The sequence below is a fragment of the Corvus kubaryi genome, unplaced genomic scaffold (assembly GCF_017639235.1).
Source record: "Corvus kubaryi isolate FWS band 111438036 unplaced genomic scaffold, C.kubaryi_AGA036_p1.0 37397, whole genome shotgun sequence".
In the NCBI taxonomy this organism is placed as follows: domain Eukaryota; kingdom Metazoa; phylum Chordata; class Aves; order Passeriformes; family Corvidae; genus Corvus; species Corvus kubaryi.
Window position 1 is genome coordinate 17030411 of NW_024581136.1, and position 26045 is coordinate 17056455.

The window sequence follows — 26045 nt, forward strand, 5'->3', positions numbered from 1 at the left end:
ATGAAATCCGTCCTGAAAGTCCTCAGCTCCTGGAGATGTGGGAACTTACTGGAATTTCCATCCCTCCCTGCAGATCTTACTCCTGCCTCTGGCTCCTTGTGGGAGTGTTGGTTGCACTCCGTTCAGGACACAGCCATGGCTTTGTACTTCATTACATCTGTTTGGGTTAAAACCAGCTGGGTGCTGAGTTTGGTCTTTTGCTTGTCAGTCACTCGTAGTTTCAGCAAATTGCTGTGTGGTTTGAGCCCCTGTGTTCCAGGTGTCTTCAGACAGGAGCAGGCACCAGGGTGGCAGAGGTGGACGTGTGTTTTTGCCATGAATAGAGCATCTTGATTTTCTGCAGGTTACTCTAACCCCACTAGGAGCCAACCGAATATAATCCAGAGTTTAAGGCCCCATCTGAAAATGTTCCATCACCACAGTGAATCCAAACAGGGGCTCGCTGAGCCTCGGGAGGGTAAGTGGAGGAAGGTAGAGCTGTGGACCCCTTCAGGCTTTAGCTGCTGATGTTTTTGCATTATAACTATGGTGAGAGTGAGGTTGGGTGCCAGGATAAGTCTTCCTTGCATGTTATTCTCCCAGCATCTTTCTCTCTCCTCTGTGGGCATCCTGGCAGAAGAGCTTCTCCAGAAACTACAAATACTGCAGCATAAATAAATAAGAAATAAAAAACCCAAAAGAAAACAATAACAGCAAACCCAAAATCAAACAAAAAACCCCAAATGAGCAAACAAAAAATTTGCAATACTGACAGCAGGGAGCAGTTGCAGAAATAGTTCTGATTCTGGTATGTGATGATTTCAGCAGCTCTCATCCTGTAAAGGAAGGAGCTGCTGGGAAGTTCTGTATTGGATATTTTTCAAGTAAGCCTGATGCAGGAAGACGTGCAAACAGAGAGAGGAAACAGCAGAGTGGCTGCTGCCACTCCTGTGTTTGGACAAAGACTTGGGTCCCCCTTTTGGTCCCTAATTAAAGCCAAGGAAAGCACACTCAGCTGAGGCAGGAGTTGGGTGGTTGCGAGCACTGAACTCTTCCCATCTCTGGACTGGTGCTGGAAGGGGCTGTCCCAGTGTGGTACCTTTTCAAGATGCCTTTGGGTTCAGGAACAGAGTGAGGAGCAGTTCTTCAGCATCTTCCTCTTGCAGACGTCTTCCTCTAAGGCGTTAATTGCCGATTGTAAAATATCGGTTACAAAGTAGTGGCAGGCAGCAAAGCGTTTCCGTGTCTTTGTGGAAGCGATGTGCAGTGTCCCCTGTGGCCATTCGTGCTCGTCCATGAGTCACTGTGCAGTCACCGGAGCTCGGCACACCGAGCGTGTGTTGGCCTGTGTCCCACGCATTCCCCTTCCCACTGGGGCACTCCCAGTCAGTGATTCCCTTCCCCAGCTCCACCTGGACTCTGGCTAGGAGCTCGAGCTTCCCCAGGCAGCTGTGGTGCGGACCTGCTGCATGGCATTTCTGGCATGGCTTGGCTCAGCTCGGCTCAGCGGGGTCGCAGCAGCGCTGGCAGGGCTTGCTTTGTGTCTTGTGCTGCTGCCAGTGTGTGTTTTGTTGACTGTTGAATGTTGTGGAGTTTTTTTCTTTTTCTAAGGGGTTTTATGGTTACCTGGTGGTGTGGTTGGGTTAGGAGGAGGTTTCTGCTCGTGGCATTGTTGTATAATCGCTGCATTAGTATTTGGTGTCACAGATGAAGGCTGCTCTCTGGATCAGGAAATAACACCAGTTAACTGTTTATGGTCTAAGCCAATATTTTTGGATTTTTTAAAAGTGAGGAAAAAGAGTTCACTGCACCAAAATATGTGCTCTAGAAAAGGGATCCTGTTAGAAGGGAATAACCCTGTCTACAATATTTTAGACTGTTTTTAATCAACACACATTTGGAATTCAGGATTCATTTGTTCAACATGTAAAATTGTATCCAAAATGTCATTGCTATTTGGAAAAACCAAAATAAAACTAAAAGGACCCACAATACTTCATGAGGGAACATGAACATCTTGTTCTAGTTAATGAAGACTAGTTCTGTTAGAGGAGATACACCCTGCTAGAGAGGCAAAATAATAAACTCTCTAGCAGAGAAGGTGGAATTAGCTCTCTATTAATGTAAAATACATGAAGTAGATGACATACATTATGTGGACTGCCATATGGGAGTATTTAGGTGTTACTGAACTGGGGAAAGGCAAATGGTTATAGGGTGATGTAGTCCAAGATAAAATTCAGCCATCTGCTTTTCATTTCCATAACAGACTCCTATACATAACCTGTTCTGATTGTATAAAAAATGCTAAAATAGGGAAGAAGAAGTACTAACATGCATCCCTTGAAAGCAACAGGAGGACTAGGGAGAAACCAGCTTCAGCTGCTTGGGACTGGCAGGTCCCACCAGAACTGTTCCATGGAGTGAGTCTCTCACTGCTGTGTGCAGGGGATGGCCATGACTTTGGAGCATGTTTTTGTTTTGTTTGCCTGGGACAGATAAAGGATCCATCCGCAGCCTGAAGACGGGTGTTGGAGAGCTGCTTGGGGAGACCAGGTTCTGGCACGGAAAAGACTACTGCAACTTCGTCTTCAAAGACTGGGTTCAACTCGACAAGCCTTTTGCTGGTAAGTGGGAGTCTTTGCATTCCCCCAAACTTCCTTCTGCACCTTTTCGGTCCCAGCAGACCATATTTTTCCTGCTTCCAAGCCAGAGGTAACGAGGCTGGTTTGGTTTGGCTAGGAAAAAGCAGCAAAACTCCCTTTGAGGGGTTTTGGGGCCAACTGTGCTGTTATGGTCTTGCAGTCCAGGTCATCTGTCTTGTGGGTGCTTGGTGCCATCTCCCAGAAAGTTCAGTCTGAGGAGGGGGACACTGTGCTTTTCCACGTTCATGTCCTTTATCTGAGGAAATTCAACCATGCTCCCCTGTCCCACAGACTTCATTGACAGATACACCACGCCGAGGATGCCCTGGCACGACATCTCCTCCGTGGTGCACGGCAGAGCCGCGCGCGACGTCGCCCGGCACTTCATCCAGCGCTGGAACTTCACCAAGGTGGGTGTGGGCGTCACTGCTGGGGGCATGGAGATAAGCACAGCCTTGCCTCATCCTCCTGCCCTCTGTAGGCATCTGTTTTCTCTCTTTGTGTTGTTCTGATGTGTTGCAAGCATTTTTTCTTTATCTGTTGCAAGCATTTTTTCTTTATCTGTTTCTTTCCCCCTGTGCAGATTATGAAACCCAAATACCGGTCCCTGTCCTACCCATTCCTGTTGCCCAAATCTCAGCAAACTGCTAACGAGTTGAAGTATCAGGTGCCCGAGGCTGTTCCTGCCACAGTCCAGGTGGGTGTTGATGGTCCCCTGCTCTCATACTCCTGAGAGGGCTTGTTCTGTATCCTCCCAGGAAGTTTGAATGCTTGACAGATCCTCTGCAAAACTTGAATTTTATAAGATGCAAAACTCTTATCTAATGCAACTCACAGATTAGGTGGTCAGATCCTCAATTGCAATAGAATAATGCAACTCTTATAGTAGAGAGGCATTAATTTATATCTCCACCTTTGAGGTTAGAGGACTGAAGTGTGTGCAGTACTCAAGTGGTGGGAACACTGACTTTGCATAGCCATGTGGTTTTATGGTTTGTTTTCTGCCACTCTTCGTCTCACGCCTAATACTTGGGGTTTATGATTTGAGAAGGCCTGATGGGTTGAGATTACCCACTGAGCATTTATCTCAGCTCTCAGAGCAGTCTGCCAGGCCCTGACGCCGCGCTCAGACGGGTTGTGGTCAGTGAGAGCCCAGCATTAAGTGGAGACTCGGGGCTGTTGCTTTCTGCCTTGAACTTCTTCTGCACTTCATTATGCAGCCCTGCACCCCTGTGGGTCCTCTGCAGTTCCACACAGCCAGCAGTCTGGTTTGTGACAATCATCCTCACAGTCAGAATTGCCAAGATACCTCTGTGTAAAAGCCCAGTTAGCTCCATCAAGTGCATGTACTTGAATATTGCTGTTACCCAGCAGAAATAGGAACTTGTTGAAGAGTACAAAGTCAAAATAGATATGCTGAAGCAGCAAAACCATTGTGTCTCTGTGGATGAAAGATGTATGAAGTAAGAGCAGTTAGACCAAAACCAGGAAAAATGCATGACTTTGCTCTTTGTAAGGAGTGGTCTGTCCAGATGACAGCAATGCTTGGGGAAGCTTAGTGAAATAAGATGCTTTTTTCTGGGTTTGTGGGTTGCCAGGGCATTGTCTGCTCCTCGCTGTGTGGTGTGAGGGATGGGCAGCACAGGGATCTTGTGTCAGGGGTCTGGGGTGTTTTACATCAGCCTCCAAAGCAATGCTCACAGCTTGCTGGGAAATTGTCCCCTTCAGGCATCATCCTGCTCCCTGTGGCTGTAAATGCCTCCCTGTCTGTGTCTGATACCAGCTTTCTGGGAAATCTTGTTCTCATGAAGTGATGGGGCTTGTGTCCCCTGAGCACATTTTAACCACAAGATAAGCCACAACTTCTAAATCACGGGGTTTGCTGTAGCAAAAGTTAAGCTCTACTGATTACAGAACTGGAAGCAGTTCCCAAAGGAGAAATTAAACTGAGAACAACCTAGATCCAGCTTGCCCTCAATCCAGCTGCAGAGCTGCTGGCTCAGGGCATCAGGCTGTGGGAGAGGAGGATGAAGCTCGAACGGTGACTGTGGAATCCACAGACTCCGGTGCTGAGTGATGGGTGAGCAGTTGGAAAACCAGCCTGGCCACCACATTGCTGAGGCATTGCAAGTAACTGATGCATCCAGGAAATGAGGGGCTGCTCTCAGTGATGCCATTAACAGCAAAAAGAGAGCAGGTTTGTCTTGTAAATTATTCATTTGAAACTACCTTGCTCATTTCTTATTTATGCATCTGTCAAAATAGCCCTGCATGTTAGCCAGATAAATAGAACTAGATGATTTTAGGCTGCAGATATGTTGTCCTGAAATGTACCAGCCTTCCTAGTCTGAGGGGAAACTGGTGGGGAAGAGCATTTGCAGCACCAAGCATGGTGGAAGCAGTGAGGGGGGCTCCTCTGCCCAGGCTGGGGCACCCTGCCTGGGTGCAGGTCCTCAGGCTTCAGCTGGGTTATGATTTCTGGGTGACCTCCTCAATCTCCAAGGCAGGGATTTGCATGCACATACTAAAATTTTTACTGTCTCCTCCCTAATACCCACACTGGCCTGATTTGCATTGGTCCCCAGGTGACACGAGTGCCCTGAGCATCCCTGAAGTCCCACTGTGAATCCGTGAGTGACTCAGTCTCTCCTCCTGATGGAGGTTTCAGGTTTGGCTGCTGTAGGAAGTGGGGTCAGGGGAGGACACCTGCAGCCTGGATCTGAACTCCCCTCCTGGTTGCCTTTTTCTGGAGCTCCCAGGGTGTGCATCAGGGCATCCCTGTGTGACTTTTCCTTTCCTGCAGGGACAGGAATATCAACCTCTTGCCTGTCCAGTTTATTCATTTTGTAGCAGAGGGCTCAGGTGCTCACATCTCTTCTCAGTGGTACAGTTCTGCACAGAAAGAAGCAGATATCCTAAAGTCTTTCACCAACTTTTTATCCAGAAAAACTGGAGCAATATTCTTGTTCTTGATATTGAATCCTTTGGCTGGCCAACAGCCAAACCCCTGTTATCCCCATTTGAGTACTGTGTAGAGATTTTCTAGGCAGAAGTTACTGCCCCAAGGTAAAATCCAGCATCCTGGGACTGTCCTTGGCTGTGGGATGATTGAGGAAAGCCTGGCTGCTGGGCTGCTTGTTTCTGACCTTGTTTGCAAATCTGTCTTCAATTGTGGGCAGATCAGAGGAAGGGAAAACACAAAGGATCCGTGGGGATTGCAATGTTGCTGCAAGCCCAGACCATTGACCTGTCAGCAGCAGATTCCAGCCTCATTGTACCATCTGGTTTTGTTCTCCTCTGTGAGAGGAGAGGAGTAGGAAAGCGTTTTTGGGAGGATAGGGCACTGACAAGGGCTTTCCCCTGGGCAGGGAGGATGAATGCAGTGTGTGTGGGAAACGCTGTGGAGGTACAGGCTGGGAAGGAGGAAGAGGAGTCAGGCGTGGTCTCTCACCCTCTTTCGTTTGAGCTTTGGGGCTTTGCTCGCAATAGCAACATAATTTTTGCAAGAGCACATTGATTCTTGCAAGAGTCAAATAGAGATCGGCCAGAGGCAGCGCCAGGTTTTTTTCCATCTCTCAATTTCCACTCCAGAGTCTGCAGTTATCTGCCAAAGGCAGCGTTGCAAAAGATGTGATGTGGTGAGGCAACATCCCATTCCTGATGGAAATGCAATGAAAGTTTAATGCTCTGGCAGCAGCTGACGCCCTCACCTCTTTGAAGTCAGCGTGAGAACTCAGCATTGTTCAGGATTTATGCACTAGCCCTCAGCAAACATCACATTTATTACCCTTGTATCAGTTAAAGGGATGACAAGCTATTGAGAAGCTTGAGGGGGAGGGGAAGAGAGAAGCAGGAGCATGGAGACTCCAGCTCTGGATGGGAGGTGCTCTGCTGGGCAGCATGTGGCCTTTTCTCCCCAGGAAATAGGTTGGGTCTGCCTTTAAATACCTTGACAGGGAAGAGAGAAGCTTGAGATGGAACATCAGTGGTAAGGGAAGGGCTGTGTAGCAAATTTCCAGGTGTGAGTATGTGTGTCTGTGAATGCCACAGCTGTGTCTCCATGGGATGCTGCATTGTCCTGCCACCTCCTCACCTGTCCCTGTGGCTGCAGACCTGTTAAAAGTAACTTTATTTTGAGGAGGTCCAAGATGAAACACCTTACACCCATTCTGCTGTCCCAGCCAACATTTTCTGACACCTCTTCTTCCCTTTGCATGGGGACTTGATGTTGTACCTGATGGGAGCTTTTTGGGTGATGCTGTGCCAGCTTTTGGGAATTGCCTGACACATTGTTCTGGGGTGAGGCAGAGGGATGATGGCGCTGTAGTGGGGCAGCCCAGGGTGTGGAGTGAGCTGGGGTGCCAGTTATGTGGAGGGGTGAGGAGGAATGTAGGGAAGGGCAGGTGGATGATGCACTGGGAAGTCATGGTGCTGGAAAGGGATGGTCCTAAGTGATGGTTCTGTTGTGTTAACTAGCAGAAAAACCCAAAACAAGGTTGAATATCAGACTTTGTGCACTAGAAAGCTACAGTCTGCCACTTCCTGAAGTGCAGTTCCAGACTGCTGCACTGGTAAGAGTGGAAGTGCTGTGAGCTCCAGTCCAGGCTGCACATGGAAGAATCAGCCTGCTTCCTACCCAGAAAAGCTGTTTTTTCTGTTCTTATTAATGCCTGTAATATCTTATTAATGCCAGTGGTGGAATTTTGCTCAAGATCTTAGTCTGCCATGGTGTGCTCAGTGTGGTTTCAGCAGTGCTCAGCTTGGGATGAGTGGGAACACTCAGCCTTGGCTTTGTAAACCAAATGAGTGATTAAAAACCTTCAGGAGTGAGCAGCATGGCCTTGCAGAGGCTTATGCAGGCACAGGGCAGCTGTGACCCCAACACTCAGTTTGGGAGACTGCAGAGTGCACCCTCCTGTCAGCCAAGAGAGCAGCCAAATACAAGAGTTGCAGGGCCTGTTTTTTACTGGGAAAAACAGATGTGGGAGAAAGTTCCTGTCGAGGTGAAGGAATTAGCTCAGGAGTCATGTGCTACTTAACAGCAATGGTCCTCAGTGCCACCTCCAGAGATGCTCTGGAGGAGAGAGGATTGATTTGATAATTCCCAAGAGATGGGGATTTTTCTGGAACTGACACACACATTTCACAGATCCCCCACCCCTGGATCTTGTGCTGTGTGGGGCTGGCCCCGAGTTCTGGTATAATGGTTATATTGAGATATTTTAAGACTATTGTTTCAATGTTTTTGTCTTGACAATGTTTAAAGACAGAGGCTAATAATGAGTAACTATTCTCCCAAGCACGTACTCTGCCAACACTTAATTAAAAACTGTATTTCCATCTAGGAAAGCGTCACTTGGGGCGTAGTGTGGCTGCCTCCTGACTCAAAGTGCAGGAGCAGGAGGTGCCACAGCATCTCTGGCTGGGGGGACGGGATGCTGGCTGCTGTGGGGCTAGCTCAGCCTGGCCCAGAACATGAACAAAGGTTGTTTCTCATGTTGGTTTGGCCCTCTTGCCCAAAAACTGCAAGATGGAGGGGCAAGACGTGCCCTGGGGATCTTGCAGGAATCTACTTTAAAAGTAGATTTCCAGTAAAAACTAAGAGGTAGATGTGGGCAGCTGAACTATGAATTTTAAAAGTCATATCATCACAAATGGGATGGCTTGTGCAAGAATTTGGCAAAAGAAACAAATGACCTTGAGTGCTGAGGACAAAGGCATGGCCTGCATTATCAGACTGACTGTATGATTCTGTACAGCCTCTCTGGGGGAAAAACACCCTGCCCCAGCTGGAGACCAGCTTTAAAGTGCTGGGCAGGAGATCACTGATGGGATGTGCACCCCTAAAGCTTGGAAATTTACGTTGTTTTAAAAGCAGTTTATCGTGAGACCTTAAGCAAGAACAAGCATCTGGAGCTGCTCAGGTGGGAGAGGGCAATAATGCAGCAATGGGACAGGGCTCTTATGTTTTTTAATCAAAACATTGCTAAGCAATTCTACTGTTTCTGAATGTCCTTTCTCATGATTACAAATGCAGTAAAAATGTTCCACTTATACCTTATTTAGTGAAAGCCTGACTGTGCCAGGGAAGAGTGTTGGCTCTGGGAGAATTCAGGTGCTGTGGTGCTGTCCTGGATGGACAGAGCTGACAGTGTCCCTCTCTTGCTTTCCAGGTGATCCGTTCTGCTGCTGACTGGTCTGCTGGCATTAAATACCACGAGGAGTCCATCCACAAAGCCTACATCAGTGTGATAGAGAACAGCAAGCACTACATCTACATAGAGGTGAGTGGTGGGGAGGGAAGGCAGGAGGGTCCTGATGCTCTGGGCATGGCTTGCCCATTACTTCTTGAGGTTTGGTCCTAAGTTTTTATGCATTTAGACAGATCCACTACCTTCAGTGGTCTTTGGGCCAGACTGATGGCTGTGTACCCTGACAGCATTCTGACCATGAGGTGGAAAAAGCAGACCTCTCCTTTATAAGGCTCTTCGGAAAATTGCCAGCAGCTTTCATGGCCTGTGCAATAGTCTCCCTGTCCCTTCTGTGGCTTTGCAGTGTCCCCTGTGCATGCCACTCACAGAGAGCTCTTCATCCACACAGCCTTCAGCTGCAGGAGTCTCTTGTGTCAGAGTGACACTCAGTGCTTGCTGAACGGAGATGCGTTTTCTCCTCTTTTTTTTTTTTTTTTTTTTAAGCCTCCTGTTAGGTTGCTCTTTACATGAACTTTCTAAAGAGTGTGATTAATGAGAACTAATTCATTCCCTAAGCAGGCACAGACACACACATCATTTAATCATAATTTACAAAAGCCTCCACTCCAGTGGCGCACACAAGCCCAGCTATCTTTAGTTGCTCTTGGTCTGAAATAAAGCATGCAAACATTTTTGGTTGGTTGCTGGCAGTGTCTGACAGTAGCTTTGCTTGCTTTTCCTGCAGAACCAGTTTTTTATTAGCTGTGCTGATGACAAAGTTGTCTGGAACAAGATCGGTGATGCAATTGCTCAGAGGATTCTTAAAGCTCACAGGTAACCTGTTCTTAATGAGGCAGTGGAAGTCCTCCAGGTGCATTTCCATGGTGTGGTGCAAAAAATAACCCCTCAGTGAGCACAGCTGGACAGGAGCTGTGCCAACGCAGAACCGAGGGGGTCGAGCATCTGCATGTGCAGCAGTGAGACTCCTGAGTGGTTTCTTTGCATCCAGAAAGTGATTTTCTGGACTTACCCCAATGTAAATGTATTTTTAACTATGGAGCTTGTTTGAAGGCAAGTCCTTTGTGCTCTGGTTCAGTGACACCTTTGCTCCATTGCCAGCTTGCCTTGAGCTGGGTGGTCAGGCAAGCTCATGGGTGGGAAGAGTGAACTGGGATTTGTGGTTTATTTAAATCATCTAGAGAGGAGAGGCTTCAAATAGGGGAAGCAAATACATTTTGAGGGTTCTGCTATTGTTTGAACAACTTTTTCTGGTACATCTGCAGGGTGTTCACCACCTCCAGTCTTTGCAAGGGGACCGTTGTTTGTTCCTGGGTGGATGGAATCTAACCATGTTTTAGACACTCCTTCAGCACACCTAGCCCTGTGTTAACATTAATGCCACAGGTAGTGGCTGGTCTTCACTTTGATCCTGGGCAGTCTTGCTTAAGGTTGTTCCCTGGAGTCTCTTTGAGACATACATTTCATAGTATAAAACTGTACCCTGCTCTTGCTGGGCTGACATACAGAAAGCTTTCTGAACTTTTCCCTTTCATCTCTCATGGGTTTTTTTGCCATGCACAGAGATGTTTTCTTGCATGGATTATTTTTTCCATATTGTAGTTGTCCAGAACTCTGCAGGGCCTGCTTTTCCAGAGGTCCTCTCTCCAAGGTTGCAGGAATTTTGCTCTTTTTGGCACTTGAGCTTGGAAGTTCACACTTGGATAAAGGCACCCAACCTGAGACAGCCACCAGAGTGCAGGAAGTGTCTGCAAGGCCACAGGAGCTGCCCTGGGCTAGGCTTTGTTCAGAGCACTGTGGAAAGAGGAGCACTACTGAAACAGGGAGAGCCTGGGTGTTATCTGCTGTGCCGTTAACAACGGGGTGGAGTTGCCTGTGATCTGTGTGAGCTGCAGTGAATAGCCCAAATAATTGAAATCAGCTAAGGATGAAAAGATGGGATGGATTTTCTCACTGTGGTGAATGAGGAGCCATGCCAGTGCTGCTGGAAATGCTGTTGCTGTGTTTGTATTGCAGCCTCGAAGCTCACAGGCAGCTGGACACAGCATCTTAAGGGTACCTTCCAGTGCCTAAAGGGGCTAGAGGAGAGCTGGAGAGGGACTTTGGAAAAGGGCATGTGTGATAGGACAAGGGGAAATTGCTTTGAAGTGAAAAAAGGTGGAGTAGATTGGATATTGGGAAGAAATTCTGTACTGTGAGGGTGCTGAGGCCCTGGCACAGCAAATTCTCCAGGTAGGTTGTTAAGGTTTTCCCATTATATAAAGTTTATGTAAGGGGTGTCATTCTGTCCAGATACTAAAAGTCTGTCACAGAAGGGGTCACACAGACTCTTAGTGACCCATTTCCAGATGTGATGCTCACTTCTGCAGTACTCCAGTTGTATGCCAGTCTTGTGCTGGCTTCATGCTGGCAATTCCTAATCAAGTATAAGGTTCAAATTCTGCATTACCTAAGATTAAAAGTAAATTCAGACCTAATTGGTTTGTATCATAATGCTAATTTTCCAAACTGCCCAGGGAGAACAGCATTTAATTGTAAGTTAAGGTCTTTAGTGAGCTTGTATACTTCTCACTCTTCTAGACTAAATATTTTCTACTGATGTTATTAATAATGTTCTTTTCTTGGTTTCCTCTTTTTTTCATGGGTGGCTCTCTAAGCAATTTAATAAACACTGTCCTTACACAAACAAGCTGCTTTTTGGGGAATGCTTTTGTTGGTAGACCTTTCCCATGCTACAAACAGACTCAGTTTTACAGTCTCTTGTGTCTGGGTAAGGCCTCATTAACTGTTTCTGAGCTCTGCTGGCAAACCAGAGCCAGTCTGCAGTGCCCAGCACAGCTGGAAGGAAGCACTGGTTGAAATGAAAGACACACAGGTCCTCACGGTCTCCCTCCTAGCTCAGATGGGACCCCAGTGCTTCACAATTCCCTCACCCCGAAATTCACAGGCATGGCTTACCCGAGGAAGGAGTACTTCTAACAAAAACTGAAGACCGGCTCGTCCTCAGAGTGTTTCTGAAATGGTTCTGTGCTGACTAAACTGTGTTTGCCATCTAGTGGCAGCATCCTTCCATGGAGCATTATCCTCGTCCTTCTCTTCCTTCTCCTCTGGGGCACAGAGCAGGGAATTCCCAACACCCAGGGCACCTGGAAGGTGTTCTCAGAGCAGATGCACCTGGCACTTGTCAGCAGAGGAAACACAAAGGGGGGCTTTGAGAAAAACCCCTAGCAGTGCCACGATTGTAGCTTTTGTTCTGAATGTGTTCACAATTAGGGTATGGATTAGTTTGGAGAACTCTGGAACTGTGATGTATCAAGGACATATTTGCCTTCCCTGAATGATCAATGTTTTGCTTGTGCTCTGAGCTTTTTCCACATTTTCTGATGTTTCTGACTTCTGAAAGCCAGGAGGCAGTGGGAACGTTGGTTTAGATTTTGGGTTTCTGCCTGTCACAGCTCTGTAAGCTTTGCTGTGCTCTGCCAGGCAGTCATACACACCAGTCTGCACCAGTATCAGTGTGGGCTATTGGGGTGCTCAAACAAACTTCTACAGTGGCAAACACAATATGAAAAATCCTTAGCTGGCCCCTGAATTTTGGTAAAAATGTGTTTCTTTTCCTTTAGCTTCTTTTGTTGTCTGCTGAGAGTAAATTATCCCCTCTCCTCCTGAAGGAGCACTCACAGAATTACTGATGGCCGGTGATGATTTCCTGAAACTGGAAATGCACTTCACGCTTTGCTCCCTTGAAATTCCTGTAGTGGCCTTGGATGGGAACCAAGTTGGTCAGCTCAGGGGAAGTGAAAGGAGGGGAGTTCACCTTGTGGGAAGCTGTAACTTTTCCAGGCTGACGTGGCATTCCCAGGCTGATACTCCCCCAAACTCTCGTTTCAGGGAGAACAAGCGTTTCCGGGTGTACGTGGTGATCCCGCTGCTGCCGGGCTTTGAAGGGGACATCTCGACGGGCGGGGGGAATGCGCTGCAGGCCATCATGCACTTCAACTACAGGTACCCCAGGCAGGCTGTCAGAGACCCCCTGGACACCTCCACTGCTGCAGGGGGTCCCCAAGCCCCACCTGCCGTCAGTGTGACCAGCGTGGACACAGCTTTGGGCAACCTGGTCTTGGGGAAGGTGTCCCTGCCCATGGCAGGGGGCTGGAGAATAGATGAGCTTTAGGGTCCCTTCCAACCCACACCATTCTGTGATTTGTTTTCCATTGAACTGATCAAACCAGACTTGCTGATTTATCTCCAAATCTGCCTTTTTGGCTGACATTTGGCCTAGCTCTGCCTTCATTGGCCCCATGAAGGCAATGGCATCTTCCCCAGTGTGATTCCCCTGCTCCAGGATGGATGTTTGGGGGGGCACTTGCAGCCCAGCAGGTCTCATAGGAGATGCAGCAGTGCTGGGTAGCCCTTGTGCTGGGAAATGTAGAGGAAGGCAAAATGGCCCAAGATGGTTTTACTGGAAAGCTGCTGTGTTATGGTATGGCCAGGGCACAGTCAGTGTGCAGAGACTGCTGCAACCCTCAGAGTGAAATCTCCCTTTCTGCTGGCCTGCAGGGGTCCTGTTGCACATCCAGGAGGATGAGTGGGGCAGGGGACACAAGCAGGTGGAAAGTAGCATGTACCCCTGACCCTTCTGCCAGAGCTTCCTCCTGCGAGGGCAACCATAGGTCTTGAGAAATTGCCCATGGGTTGGTTGGTTCTCAGTGGAATGCCAGCTGTGGCTCTTCCAGCCCAGCCATAATCACACAAACTCCCTGACCTGGCCTTCTGCATATGTTGACGTTTTTGTTAATGTGATTTCACATCCAGGCCCAAGGCACAGAGGGTAGCAGCCCTTCTTGTCACATGTTTGCTCTAGAAGGCAAAAGTGCTCCCCAGCTCCTCTGTGGGTTGGTACGAACTCCTTTGCAAAAAGAGCAGTCATTTGGGATAAAAGTGTGCTCTGGAAGCACCCTGTTTCTCCTGCAATTTGAGAGGCATCTGTGTTTGTGATTTACCCCGCCCAGTTCTGCTCCAGCACATGCTGCTGTCTTGAGCCATGGGGGTGCTGATAGCTGCCTGCCTTCTTTCCAGGACCATGTGCCGAGGGGAAAACTCCATCCTGGGCCAGCTGAAGGCAGAGGGTAAGAGCTTTATTCCTCTCCTCTGTGTTGTTTACTTTGGATGCTGCTGTTTGATGGATGCATCTATAACACGTAATGCAACACGTGCTGCGGGCTCATGGGGCTGTGAGTGACCTCCTCCCTGACCATCCTGCCATGGCAAGGTCTGCTGGGTCACACGAGCCGTGGCCCCTTGTCAGACTTCACACCTGGCTGCAGCCCTGAGCCAGAGGAGGGGAACACCCCAGGGAGGAGCACGGCACGGTTGCAGCTGCTCAGGATTGTGTTACTTGGAAAATGTCCTGAGCGGGGTCAGGCTTCTGGGAGCCATGAGCCCTCAGCCTGCCCCATGGATCCCACCCAGGGTTTGTTTCTGGCAGTTGTCAGATGTGGAGAGGAAGAACCTGCCTAAGCAGGAGGCTGTTTCTGAGTTGCTTCCTTGCCGTGAGGAATCCTGCTGGAATTTGCTCTGCTGGGAATCGGAGCACCGTGAAAACCCACATATCACAAACGCTAGGACCATGCAGAATGCCTCATTTGTTCTACGTCCTGCTGTAAATCTGAACTGCACACAAGTACATTAGGACACATTTGCCATACTGACCATGGACAAAACACCTGCTTCCAGCCTCCTTTCTGCAAAATCTGCAGAAAAAGTCTCATAGTCCACTTATTGTAAGATGTTTGGATCCTTGTGTGCTGTGCCCAGGAGAGTGGGGTAATTTCTCACTGAAGTGGGAGTCTCTGAGCAGGCAGCAGATCAGAGCAGCACAGTGAGCTCACAAGCAAATTTTCAAGTCTATTTTTTAAAAAGATTATTTTCATTATCTGCTTATTTATAATTTTTTTCAAAGTCAAAAGTGAACTGTTATTTATAGGAGGTCTTCATGTAAACAAGGCCTTTTCCTTTTCTCTTCCACCTCCCTCATCCCATCAGTTTTCTTGTCTTTTTAATTTTCAGTTGGAGATAAGTGGATAAACTACATATCATTCTGTGGACTTCGGACATATGCAGAGCTGGAAGGAAAACTGGTGACGGAGCTCATCTATGTGCACAGCAAACTGCTCATTGCTGATGACAACACGGTTATAATTGGTGAGTGGGGGCTCTCAGGAGGGGTTTGGGGCACTGGGTTGTACCTGCATCAGTCCCTTCCCATCCCCACACACAGTGCAGGCTGCAGAGTGCCACGGGCTTTTCTGTGTTGTCATTTCTTTCCTGAGAAATATTTTGCTGTTTAAAAGAAAAAAACCCCAAAACCAAACTCATAAATTCATCAAGGGGGAGGAAAGGATTCAGAGGGCTGTCATTTAATTTGTTTTTCTAAAATGGTTTTAAATCTGTGTGTAACCGTGAAGAGAATCCCAGTGCAGGGAATATTGTCCATCTGTCTTGTATCAAACTCTGCTCTAGCAGGAAGACTTGTGAGACTTGTCATCTGTTCCTGAAAGAACAGAATGTGCTGTAAAATTTGGAAGGTTTGGACAACATGTGTCATGTATCAGCTCCATTTCCTAAGAATGGGACAATATGCTACAGGGAGTAATAGATATCATTTCATCCTCTTCTCTTACCATATTTATTATGAGAACATGAAGCCAAGACAGGAGTTCAGGCTCAGAGCTCTACGCTGCAGCAGAATTTCAGCCTGTTTCTTTAAAGAAGCCCTTTTTGAGCTGTTATCTCAGCAATGACAACTTTGCCAATGAATATCTTCATACTAGATTTTACAAGACTCAAAATGCTCCCTCCCTTCAAAGCAGTGGTCTCAGATGACCTGTGGTGAGGTTTGCTTGTCTGTCACACTCTCAGAGGCCAGATCCCGTCTCCAGTGCACAGAGTGGCTCAGAGGTGGTTTGATATCACAGCAGGAGCTGTGTTGCTCCAGCTGGGATGGTCTGGGGGCCTGAGGCAGCTCTTAGTTTCTATTTTCTGTGCCTTTAAGCTTGAGGATAGATTTTTATATAGCCTGTGCATCTCTGCTGCCTGGTGAGGGGATGGGAAGATAAGAGCGAGTGCATGGAAATTAGGTGCTCATGGAGCTACTGTGTAGGAGGAAGGGGTGAAAGGACAGAGGGATTTAGCTGGTTTTTCCTCTGGAGGTGTTGGCTCCTCTGGAGTTAATCCAGTTCCTGGGAAGGCTCAATGGCCTCAATGGTGTCTGGAGATTTTTTTGTTTGTTTTGGTAATTTCTGTGGGTTAATGACCTCATTATGCCTATCCTTCCCTGCATCTTGCTGTTCCCTTGGAGCCAACAGCTGCAAGCAAAGGGTGTCCTCCCGTCCCCTGTTTTCTGATGTCTGTGCAGGACAGAGAAACCTGTTTGGGGGGATAAAGCCTCAGCTGGTCTTGAGCAGATCCCCCTGAATGGCACAGCAACCTGACCATGGTTAGGAGGTTAAATGGCAGGGAGGTTAAAACGACAGGAGCTTGAAAGTCTTTTCCAAGCCAAACCATTCTGTGATTTACCCACAGAGCCCATCGTGCCTCGGGTAACTGGGTATCCAAACCAAATGCGGTTCGGACCTTTGAAAGCTGTGGCTCCTTCAGCAGAAGCATCTGGGAAGTTGCAGAAAGAATAAATTTTGAAAATGTTGGCCTGGGCTTGGCTGTGATTTAATCTTCTTCCAAACTGTTGAAGCCTGCAAAAATTAGTTGAGTTTTTTTCCCCTTCCCCCAAATTGTCTCAGGGTCTGTGTTTCCATAAGGAACCCCCCTGGGTGGGCTTTCACCTGTCGAAGCCGTGGAGCTGAGGGGTGCTGAGGGCCCTGGGGGTGTTGGGTGGTGATGGAGGGTGTGCAGGAGCACCGGGAGCAGCAGTGGGACATTGCCTGTGCCTCGTCCTGCCCTGCCCAGGCTCTGCCAACATCAACGACCGCAGCATGCTGGGAAAGCGGGACAGCGAGATGGCCGTCATCGTGCAGGACACCGACACCGTGCCCTCCGTCATGGACGGCCAGGAGTACAGCGCCGGCCGCTTCGCCCAGTCCCTGCGGCTGCGCTGCTTCAGGTGGGGCGTGGGGCTGGCCGAGCACGGCAGGGAGGGATGTGGGCACTGAGCAGGGATGCAGGCAGGGCTCGCTCAGGCTTAACCTGCCCCCACAGCCTTTCAAACCGATGGGGCTGCCACTGCCTGCCCAGGTTTAGCTCTGCCTGGGCTGGACTGAGCGCAGGGTTTTGCTGCTGTTTGTTTCACTGCTCCTGTCCACAGCTTGATAGCTTGATTTTACAAATGATTTTGCTCCAGGATTTCGCTAGCAGAGCTCATAAACAAGTGGTATTTCTCCTCGAGATCCCATTTGCACACCCTCTTAATCTTGGGTGGCACTGTCACTTTTTAAAAGAAGCTTCTTTGCTGGGAGCAGCCATCTGGCCCACAACACGGCCATTTTTAGTTTAAGACCTTTTTCTTTCTCCTTTTTTTTCCCCCCACCCTATTTCCCATCTGGACGGTTACTGCACAGAAGAAAAGCAGCATTAGAGCTGACAGATTATCACAGGGGACAGGAGTGGGAGGGTGCTGGGAACACACAGGGTTTGGCACGTCCCAAGGAAACCTCTTGTGTCCAGGCATTTATCAAGGGGGGAGTGCCCAGTGCTTCAGGCTCTGTGAGCATCCATCCTTTGTCTTCTCAGGGTTGTCCTTGGCGGCTCCGATCTCAGTCCGGAACACCAGGATCCTGTCTGTGACAAATTCTTCAAGGAGGTGTGGATTGCCACAGCAGCTCGCAATGCCACCATCTTTGATAAGGTGAGGAGCACAGCAACTTCCCCCTCCCTCCATCCCGTGCAGAGGCAGCAGATGCCAATGGGAAAACCAGCACAGGAAGGGCAGAGGCAGCAGGTCCAGTTCCTGGGGTTGGACCTTTAGGGATGTTTTGAAGGAATGTATAGTGTCAGATGCAAGAGCTGTGAACAAGAAACTGGAGCTGGTGCATTCCCAGGGGTGTGATAGCACCCATGAAGGCAGCAGATCGGATTTCTCCTTGTGTTTGCATCAGCTCCAGTGAATGGCCATGGTGTAGTTACTACTTGTAATTAGCCACGGTGTAACTGGAGTAGAAGCAAATTTTACTTCTGTCTTTTAATGAGCTTTTTCAGTGATCTGAAAAGGCCCTGGATCTTCCCCTCTGCCTGCTCCAGCCTCATTGAGGGTAGGCACATACCTCTTCCCTCCATGTTCTCCAGGCTGTTAATTCAGTCACTCCCATCCTGGGGAATTCGTACTGGATGCTTTGGTCTTTCTCAGGAACTCTGCATTGCAGCATTTCCCTGCACTCATAGGCGATTTCTTCTTTCTGTTTTGTTCAGGTGTTTCGATGCCTTCCCAGTGACGAGGTGAATAATTTAACCCAACTGCGTGATTTCATCAACAAGCCCAAATTAGCAAATGATGATCCTGTGAAAGCAGCAGAAGAATTAAAAAAGATTCGTGGGTTTTTAGTACAATTCCCCTTTCGTTTTCTGGAGGAAGAGTATTTGCTTCCCTCCGTCGGAACAAAGGAGTCCATGGTACCCATGGAGGTTTGGACTTAAGAAAATGCAGACTGCTTTACCTTTTAAAGTCTTGTTCTCAGGAGAGACGTTAATGAAAAATATGGGATTTTGGAAAGTGAAAGGAGACAAAAAGCTTCTCCACCAAGCTAATGTGCCTTTCTTAAGGATTTTGGTGGAGGAACTTGAAGCAAATCGACACTAGCAGAGGAGAGGAGCAGAAAGACTTGGAAATGATGGCAGATGAGAAGTTTAACCTCTGGAGGAGTTACTTCTTCAGGCATGTTCTGAGCATCTAAAGGATGCAGGCTACTTCCTAGGACAGGAACTGACTCCCAGTCGATGTTGTCACCACTGCCAGCTGTATCCTGTGGTTGCGTTCGTACTGTGATCGTGCTGTGGCTGCACAGGAGTCGTGGGCTGCGTGTGCTGCTTCTCAGGCTTTGGGTATCTGCCCCTTGGCTCGCTGGAGGTCCCCATCTCACCCCTTCCACGCGCCGTCAGAGCACGTCGTGCAGCCCTTGCGCTGTTGGGAAGTGCTGTTTGCTGCTGCCTTGGGCTGTCCTGCAGCTTTCCGAGTGTTTCACTTCTTAAAGGGAAACAGACTAGCAATCCTGTATCAGAATCAGCATTTTGGTCTCTTCATCCCTTTGGGGGAAAAAAAATCCTCTATCTATTGCAGCTGGAGCAATCAGCAGCCCTCAGGCTTGGCAGAGGGCAGTCTCAGTGGAGCTGGAGGTGCTGGAGATCACTGGAGTTTGCTGGCCTTTGCAGACACACACAGCACGTCAGTTTGGTCCCACTGAGTGTGACTGTTTTCCTCAGGGGAGGATCAAGGTTCCAACTCAAGCCTGAGGTGTCCAGAGCCAGAGGAAACCAAGGCACTGCATGTAACAGGACAGAAACTCAAAAACCAGCATGAGCTGAACCAAGCTCTGCACTCTGCTTGTGCATTTATCTTGGGGGTTTGGGTAGATTTTCACTTCCATCCCTTTCCCTCTATTTAAAAGAAGGGGAAGGCCATGAAGCTGACACCATGCTCAGACTGAGCTGATGCGTGGGTTTGTAGATGGGGTGAATGCAAGGGGAAAGGGGAGCAGGTAACAAAGCCCTGTCTCTGCTCCACTTTGTTACTGAACCAGCCACAACCTTGAGTTCAGTCCTGCAGGACCTGTCTTCCCAAGCAGAGGTAGAACTCAGCATGCACATTCCTGTTTTCCATTGCTGTTAGATGGTTTCCAGAGCTCATTTGCATCTCTCTGTACAGAGAAGCAGCAGTTCAGTCCAGCATCCTGGGAAAAACACCTACTGTTCCTGGGCTAGGAGCTCGTGTGGTGAGCACCAGCCTGGGTCTTACCCCGTGCTCCATCCTGCAATCAGCCAGGTCTCCCAATTTTCATGTCCAGCTCCAGCCTGAGGTGTTCCTGGCAGTCTGCAGTGCTGTGTCAGGTGCTGGGAGAACAGCATTAGAAAACACCTAAGGAGAGTTGGATCTGGAGGAGTGGGAGGCTGAGCTCTTCTGCTGCCCCTGCACCCAGGGATCCCTTCCCTAGCTGGGTTATACCTGTGCCCAACACTCCTTGGTCAAAAGGTCCAGTGAACTGGTATTTATTTTAGTTCACAGAAGAGTTTATTTTTCCCTTTTCTGGCTCTTCCAACAGTTTTTTAACTGGAAAAGAATCCCACTGGTCACCTAGCTTTCCCAAAATGTAGCTGGCCTGACATTTTTGCTGATTGCCTTCTGTGTTCAGACCTGTAAATAGGCACCAGCTAATTCTGCACCTGCTGCATCACCCAAGTAGGGAACAAACCCCAGATGTTCTTCCAAATCTCAGCCCGTTCCTACAGCTTCCACTTCCTAGTTTTACATTTGTGTTCTGTAGGTGCAGTTGCCTTTTACACTCCTTTCTGGCTGGTGCATCTGTGGTCTGGTTCACCTTTGGGAAGTGCATGTACAGCATTTTATGTGGTTGAGTCTGGGGGGTTGATGCTTTTACCTGGCATGCTGTAAGCACATAAATATGTTCCCTTGATGTTTTTCTCTTAAAAAATTGACCCGGGGTCACCCCCCACAGAGCCAAAGCCATGTGTGCCCTGACCATTTACAATCGAGAAAGATCAAAGGTGTCCTGTGATTTCATATCAGTGCAGGTTCAGAGCTTTTCTCTCCTGATGCTTTTAGCTGTTTTAGTTTGACTGAAGCTGACTTTAAACAATTACAGCCTGCCAGAGAATCCTTGTCAGTCACACAGATCAGTGTTGAGAGTCAGAAAGTGTTCAACCCCACCACCTATATACACTGAACCTTGAAGTGAAACACTCCTGTCACCTTCTAAGTGCTCTTATTCTCCCCATCCTCATATTAGTAAAAGTTTTTATAATTATTAAATTATCCTTACATTGTCTTTTAAAATGGTAGGTAGCTGATTGTTGGGGCTTCCTAACTCCCCAACAGGAGGGAGTTAGGGTTTTAGCTCCCCCTCTGCCAGGCTGCTTTGGGGAAAAACCACACAGGTTCTGCAATGCTCACTGTTGTGTGATAGCTGCTGGTCCCCGGTGACACAGCAGAGCCATGGAGGGAGATGTAATTGACTGATTCGGTATGAAAAGGTGCTAATTAGGAAGGTCTTTCATTATTGAGGAAGCAGACAGGCCTGGTGCTGGCTCTCTGTCTGGGAGGAGGTTCCCCTCTGTGGGAACAGAGGCACCGTGCTGATCATCCCTTCCCTGTGTTGGTGCTAAACTCCTGATACCAGGAATTTAGTAACATTCAAATGTAAGCAGGGTGTGCACGGCAGCCTCGGCACAGTGAGGAGATCCCAGCATCCCCAGGGGCTTGTGGGGCCACCAAGTTCCCTATGGAAGCAGCACTGCTCACCCCAAACAGACAACAGGCTGGAGCCACTCCTGGTGAAGGCCCCACTCATTCACACCATGGCTTGTGCTGTTTAGAGCTGGCTCCTTGGGTCCTGTCAGCTACAGGTTTGTTTCTTACATTAAGAAGCCTGTGAGGTTGAACACCTTGAGAGAGTTGATTTCTGCATCTGAACAATCACTGCTGCTTAGTCTGTCGTACCAGCTTGGGCTTCAAACTGGAGAGGGTCACCCACGACACCCAGAGCTGGAACAGGTGATGTGGATTCAAGCACTGGCAACCCCAGAAACATCAACTGTTTCTTGTGGCATTTATTTGTTAGAATTACAGGAAATGAGAACTTCTCCCAGGCTCATACTTTATTTTGTAATTCAACTCAAGTAGAACACTTCTTTTCCCTTTAATTTATTCCTTAACACATGCCACTTTGAGAACTCACACTCCTTCCTTAAATTTTAATAGTCTGATATTTTAAAATATGTGTTTTGTTGTATAGATGTTGGACTGGATAAATGTTTCACGGTAAAGTTAATGCATGATTTAAAAAATGAGGGATAAAATGTCATCGTCTGCAAGAACTGTACTAAAAAACAATTTATAGGAGAACCACTCCAGTGCTCCATGGAAGAGGCGAAGTGCTCGGCTCAGTTTCTGCTCTCTTGGTCTCAGTTTGTCCCCCTGACTTGGTGCAAGCTTTGCTGCATTAAACCCCAAACACTCCATTTTCCTTTCTTTTGATCAAGTTTCACAACATGATTTTACAATCCTGGTGCTGTCCCTGGGAGAACCTCGGTGCACGTGTTGCCTAGCTGGGACTCTTCCATGAACAATTTACAGTATCTTTATTCCTTCCGAGGGAGCATCCCTGTACAATCAAGTGCAGATGTGGTTTGCTGTTGCTATTTCAGTGTAACAAGCCTTGAGCACTTGTAGCAAGGATAGTCCGGGGTTGTATCTGGGCACAGAGCTGCATTTGTGGGGACACTCCCATACAAGGATGAGAGTACTGGAGGATAATGCCTTTTCCCTCTCCTGCTGAATGTGGAGCCCCAAATCCATGCTGGTCTGAGCTGACCCCGCTCACCAGCAGCAGAGCCTTTCACGGTGCACTGCTGTGGTGGCCAAGGGGAAGAAAACTAGCGCTCTCCAGACCAGGATAGGAGCAGAGTTTGGCACCCCTTGGGTGCCCCAGGAGAACTGTCACAGCTTGTGGCACTCATTCTGCAAATGGTTTCAAACAAGCAATCGCTACTGCACTGCTGAGATCCTGCTGAAACCAGGAGCTTTGCAGCATCCTGCTCTAAAACCTGGAGTGTGACTTCATGGCAATGAATCAAGGCCAGCATGTGAATCTCAGTGTATCAAAGTGGAGCTGCCCCAATAACCATACATTGACCACTGAATGCAGTGATCCTCTTGGGGTGGCACTTTTTTTTCCCCTATTTTCCTTTCCTTGCCTGCTTTCCTGTTGTATTTTCCAGTATTTGTGATTATTCTATTTTTAACCTTCCAGTATCTTTTCATAAAATCTCCTCTATGTAAATAATTCCAACTTTCCCTAGTTCTGACACTAGGGAAATGAGAAAAAGTGTCAAAAAGTCACAGTTTTGGGAATGTTTTTTTTTTTTAAATTGTGTCTCTAGCTAAACTAATCCACAAAAGGAGAGCTTCCACTTGGGGTGTGAGCGCAGGTCTCCGTGCGTCCCTCCCTTCCAACAGTGCTGCTGTGACACTGAATATCCCTTCTGTGAAGGCTGCTGGAATTGAATTTTGTATCCTTGTTCCTGCTAACAATTGCTTTCCTTTCCACTCCATTTGTATCTGGTAAATGAATGTGTATTAATGGACTGAAAATACAACCGATCATCATGTCAGCATATTTGGCTTTGGTGTAATTTCTCCTTGTTCTGGGGGCCTCATCCTGCCTTGGGTTGAGTTCTGTCCTTGCTCAGCATCAGCAGCCGAGACGTGATGGAGCTGCAATAAAAATGGCTAGACTTGAGTCATTTGGGTTTTCCTGGGAGAGAGAAATTGCTGGGGTGAAACAGCAGAGAAAGAAAATTGGACTTCATAAATACATTAAAAAGTCGTGTTTTAAAGGAGTTTCAATAATCCAAAAGCATTACGAAAGGCGTAGACAAAAACACTCTGTCCCCAAAACAGAATTAACTTGCCCCTGTCTCCTTTAACTTCCAGTAAAGGAAATTCAGCAGAGAGAGAGGAAGAAGCAGCTGCCTGTTGTCCTCCAGGGGCAGAAGAGATTAATAAAGCATCAGTGGCATTTCCAAGCTCTCTTGCAAACTGAAAACATATTAACTTCTCCGTTTCTTAGGTTTCATCTCCTTCCTCAGATGCCAGAGGGCTCTCCGCGTGTTCAGAACTTCCAAACCCAATCTGTGTCCTCGACAGACACAATAAACCAAGACAACAGAGCCAGAGGGTGAGGCAGGGGGTTGGTAAGAGACATCAGGCAGCTGCTGAGTGACACCCTCAGCTTCTGCTGCCACTCCAGCATCTCTGCTGATTATGTGCCTCCTGAATCCCACTTAGGGGCTCCTGAAGAGGAGATAGTGACGAGCAGGAGTGACGTGGGACCTGACAGTCACTGCTGGGTGCATGGTGATGAGCCCAGGGTGCTGGATGGCAGCAGGGTGGCTGTGGGGTCACACAGGGCAGCCACAGCTGAGGCTGCCAGTGTCTTGCCAGCATTGCTTGGTTTCTGTGCGAGCAGCAGGAGAGCTGTGGGATCACAGTTGAGGCTATCTTGGTGTGGAATTAGCGTGAAACTGGAAGTGGTCCTGAACCTAGGGAATTCAGGTATCAGTTTGTAGGAAGGATCCTTTCCCTTTTCTACATGGTTGTCCTGGTTTCAGTGGGGATAGAATTCATTTCTTCTTAGTAGCTGGCAGGTTCTGTTTTGGATTCAAGTAGGGGCCCACCTTGAGGGCACTGTTGCTGCTTTTGCTGTTTTTCCTCTCCTACAGTGCTCTTACAGGGCCTGACTTCCTTCACATCCAACCCTAAAAGCAGAAGTGAATGCCAGCTTAGGGCTATGGCTGGCACTGACTGCGTGGGGAGGCAGGAAGGCGATGGCAAAACTCCCCCTGACGTTCCCCCGACCAGAATGTTCCTGTTTGCTCGCTGGAGGACTTGCAAAGCCTCAATTTGATGGCTCCTCACTGAGCAGCAACACAGCCCACGCCTACCCTGAACACAAAGTGCCCTTGCCAGTGTGTTTAACAACCTGTTCTTTCCAGCATGGATTTCTCCAGCCATTTTTTGTGCCGAGGCTGTTCTTGCCTCCTCCCACAGGTCAGCTCCTCCATCATGGATGTGTCCGCAGGAATCCTGTGCCAGAGGCAGGAGGAATCCTCTCATCCACCCCAGCACCCAGTACATCTGCTCTCTGGTCCTTTGTTGGCAGTTATGCACCGAGCTCTCAATAACACATCAACTTTAATGAGTGCCAGCCCTTTGCATGCATGAAATCCCTAATACGCTGTAGTTATTTTTTGTGCTGAGGAGGAAAACAGGGAAGAAAGGAAGGAAGGAAGAAAGAAAAGGTTTTGTGAGCCAGGTCTAAGGGTACATGAAGAAACAGGTTTCTTCTCACGGCTAAAAAATCAGCTTATTTTAGTTTCTCTGCAATTGTGCCGGCTCTTCACATTTTCAAGTACAGCTCTGAAGCGCTGATGCAGTGGAGCGAAGGTTTGAAGAGCTTGAATCACAACAGCACTGTGAGTGAAATGCTTGATTTTTTTCTTATTGGAAAAATTAAAAGTGACAGCTTCAAAATTGGTTCCACTGCTTTGATTGATTAGACAGAATATTTAGCTCAAAATGATTATGGCAAGATTTTCTACAGAGGCTCATGGCTGGGATGGAAATTAATTTGGAGAAAAGGGGAGGGGGAGTTGTTTAAAAAGAAATTACTCTTGAAAGGAAACTGTTTATCCCTAGAATCCGTGATGAGTAATCTCTCCATATTCAGCCTGATCTCAATAATTAAATATTCTGTGAATTCCCATTTGAAGACAAAGGAAAGGGGGACAGGGAGATGGTGTTAATGAGGCTTCACAGGTGTGTCTATTCCCTGGAGATTCTGGTGCGCAGTGGCAGCAGGGTGCTGCCAGTGTGCTGCTCAGTGCCCAGCAGGTGGCCTGTGGGTACGGAATATCCGGACTGGGAAACCTGCCCTGGGCCAAGGGTTGGGTGTTTAATTGGGAGTCCTGCTGGGGCAGGTGAGCTGGAGGTCACCCATTGGGAAGCTGAGGGCCACTGAAGGTGGTGTGGGCACAAGGGAAGTTCAGGTAAGAGCTGGACCCACCTCTCCAGCTGGAGAATCCACCAGGGCCAAGCACAGCTTAAAGCAGACACATCACGAGGATGCTCCAGTGTCTCCAGACGGACAGCTGCTCTCTTGCTCCAGATCCTTCCTGGAATAGGAGAGCTGAGGCCACCTGGGAGAGAAGGGACAGGCAGGTTGGGCTGTCACCCAGTGAGATACCAATAGTAGAATCACAAAATGGTTTGGACTGGAAGGAACCTTAAAGCTCATCTCGTTCTGCCCCCCGCCCTAGGCAGGGACACCTTCCACTATCCCAGGTTGCTCAAAGCCCAGTCCAGCCTGGCCTTGGACACTTTGAGGGATCCAGGGGCAGCCACAGCTTCTCTGGACACCCTGTGCCAGGGCCTGCCCACCCTCATAGGGAAGAATTTTTCCCTAATATTCAG

General features: G+C 48.2%; 1 protein-coding gene across 5 annotated transcripts in view; it reads left to right on the top strand.

Annotated features, from left to right (window-relative positions):
* The window catches only part of PLD1 (phospholipase D1), a 74782-nt gene extending 51594 nt beyond the window's left edge, over positions 1 to 23188 (top strand). For 3 of the 5 annotated variants that reach the window (XM_042041816.1, XM_042041815.1, XM_042041817.1), the window contains 12 exons: positions 344 to 457; positions 2478 to 2606; positions 2916 to 3034; positions 3208 to 3321; positions 8798 to 8908; positions 9561 to 9649; positions 12725 to 12838; positions 13913 to 13962; positions 14903 to 15037; positions 16799 to 16952; positions 17579 to 17693; positions 18254 to 23188. In XM_042041816.1, coding sequence (XP_041897750.1) covers positions 344 to 457; positions 2478 to 2606; positions 2916 to 3034; positions 3208 to 3321; positions 8798 to 8908; positions 9561 to 9649; positions 12725 to 12838; positions 13913 to 13962; positions 14903 to 15037; positions 16799 to 16952; positions 17579 to 17693; positions 18254 to 18478 — 1469 coding nt within the window. In that variant the 3' untranslated portion in view covers positions 18479 to 23188. The remainder of the gene's footprint in view (positions 1 to 343; positions 458 to 2477; positions 2607 to 2915; positions 3035 to 3207; positions 3322 to 8797; positions 8909 to 9560; positions 9650 to 12724; positions 12839 to 13912; positions 13963 to 14902; positions 15038 to 16798; positions 16953 to 17578; positions 17694 to 18253) is intronic. The other 2 variants (XM_042041818.1, XM_042041819.1) reach the window with 1 other exon arrangement.
* The last annotated feature ends 2857 nt before the right edge of the window (positions 23189 to 26045 follow it).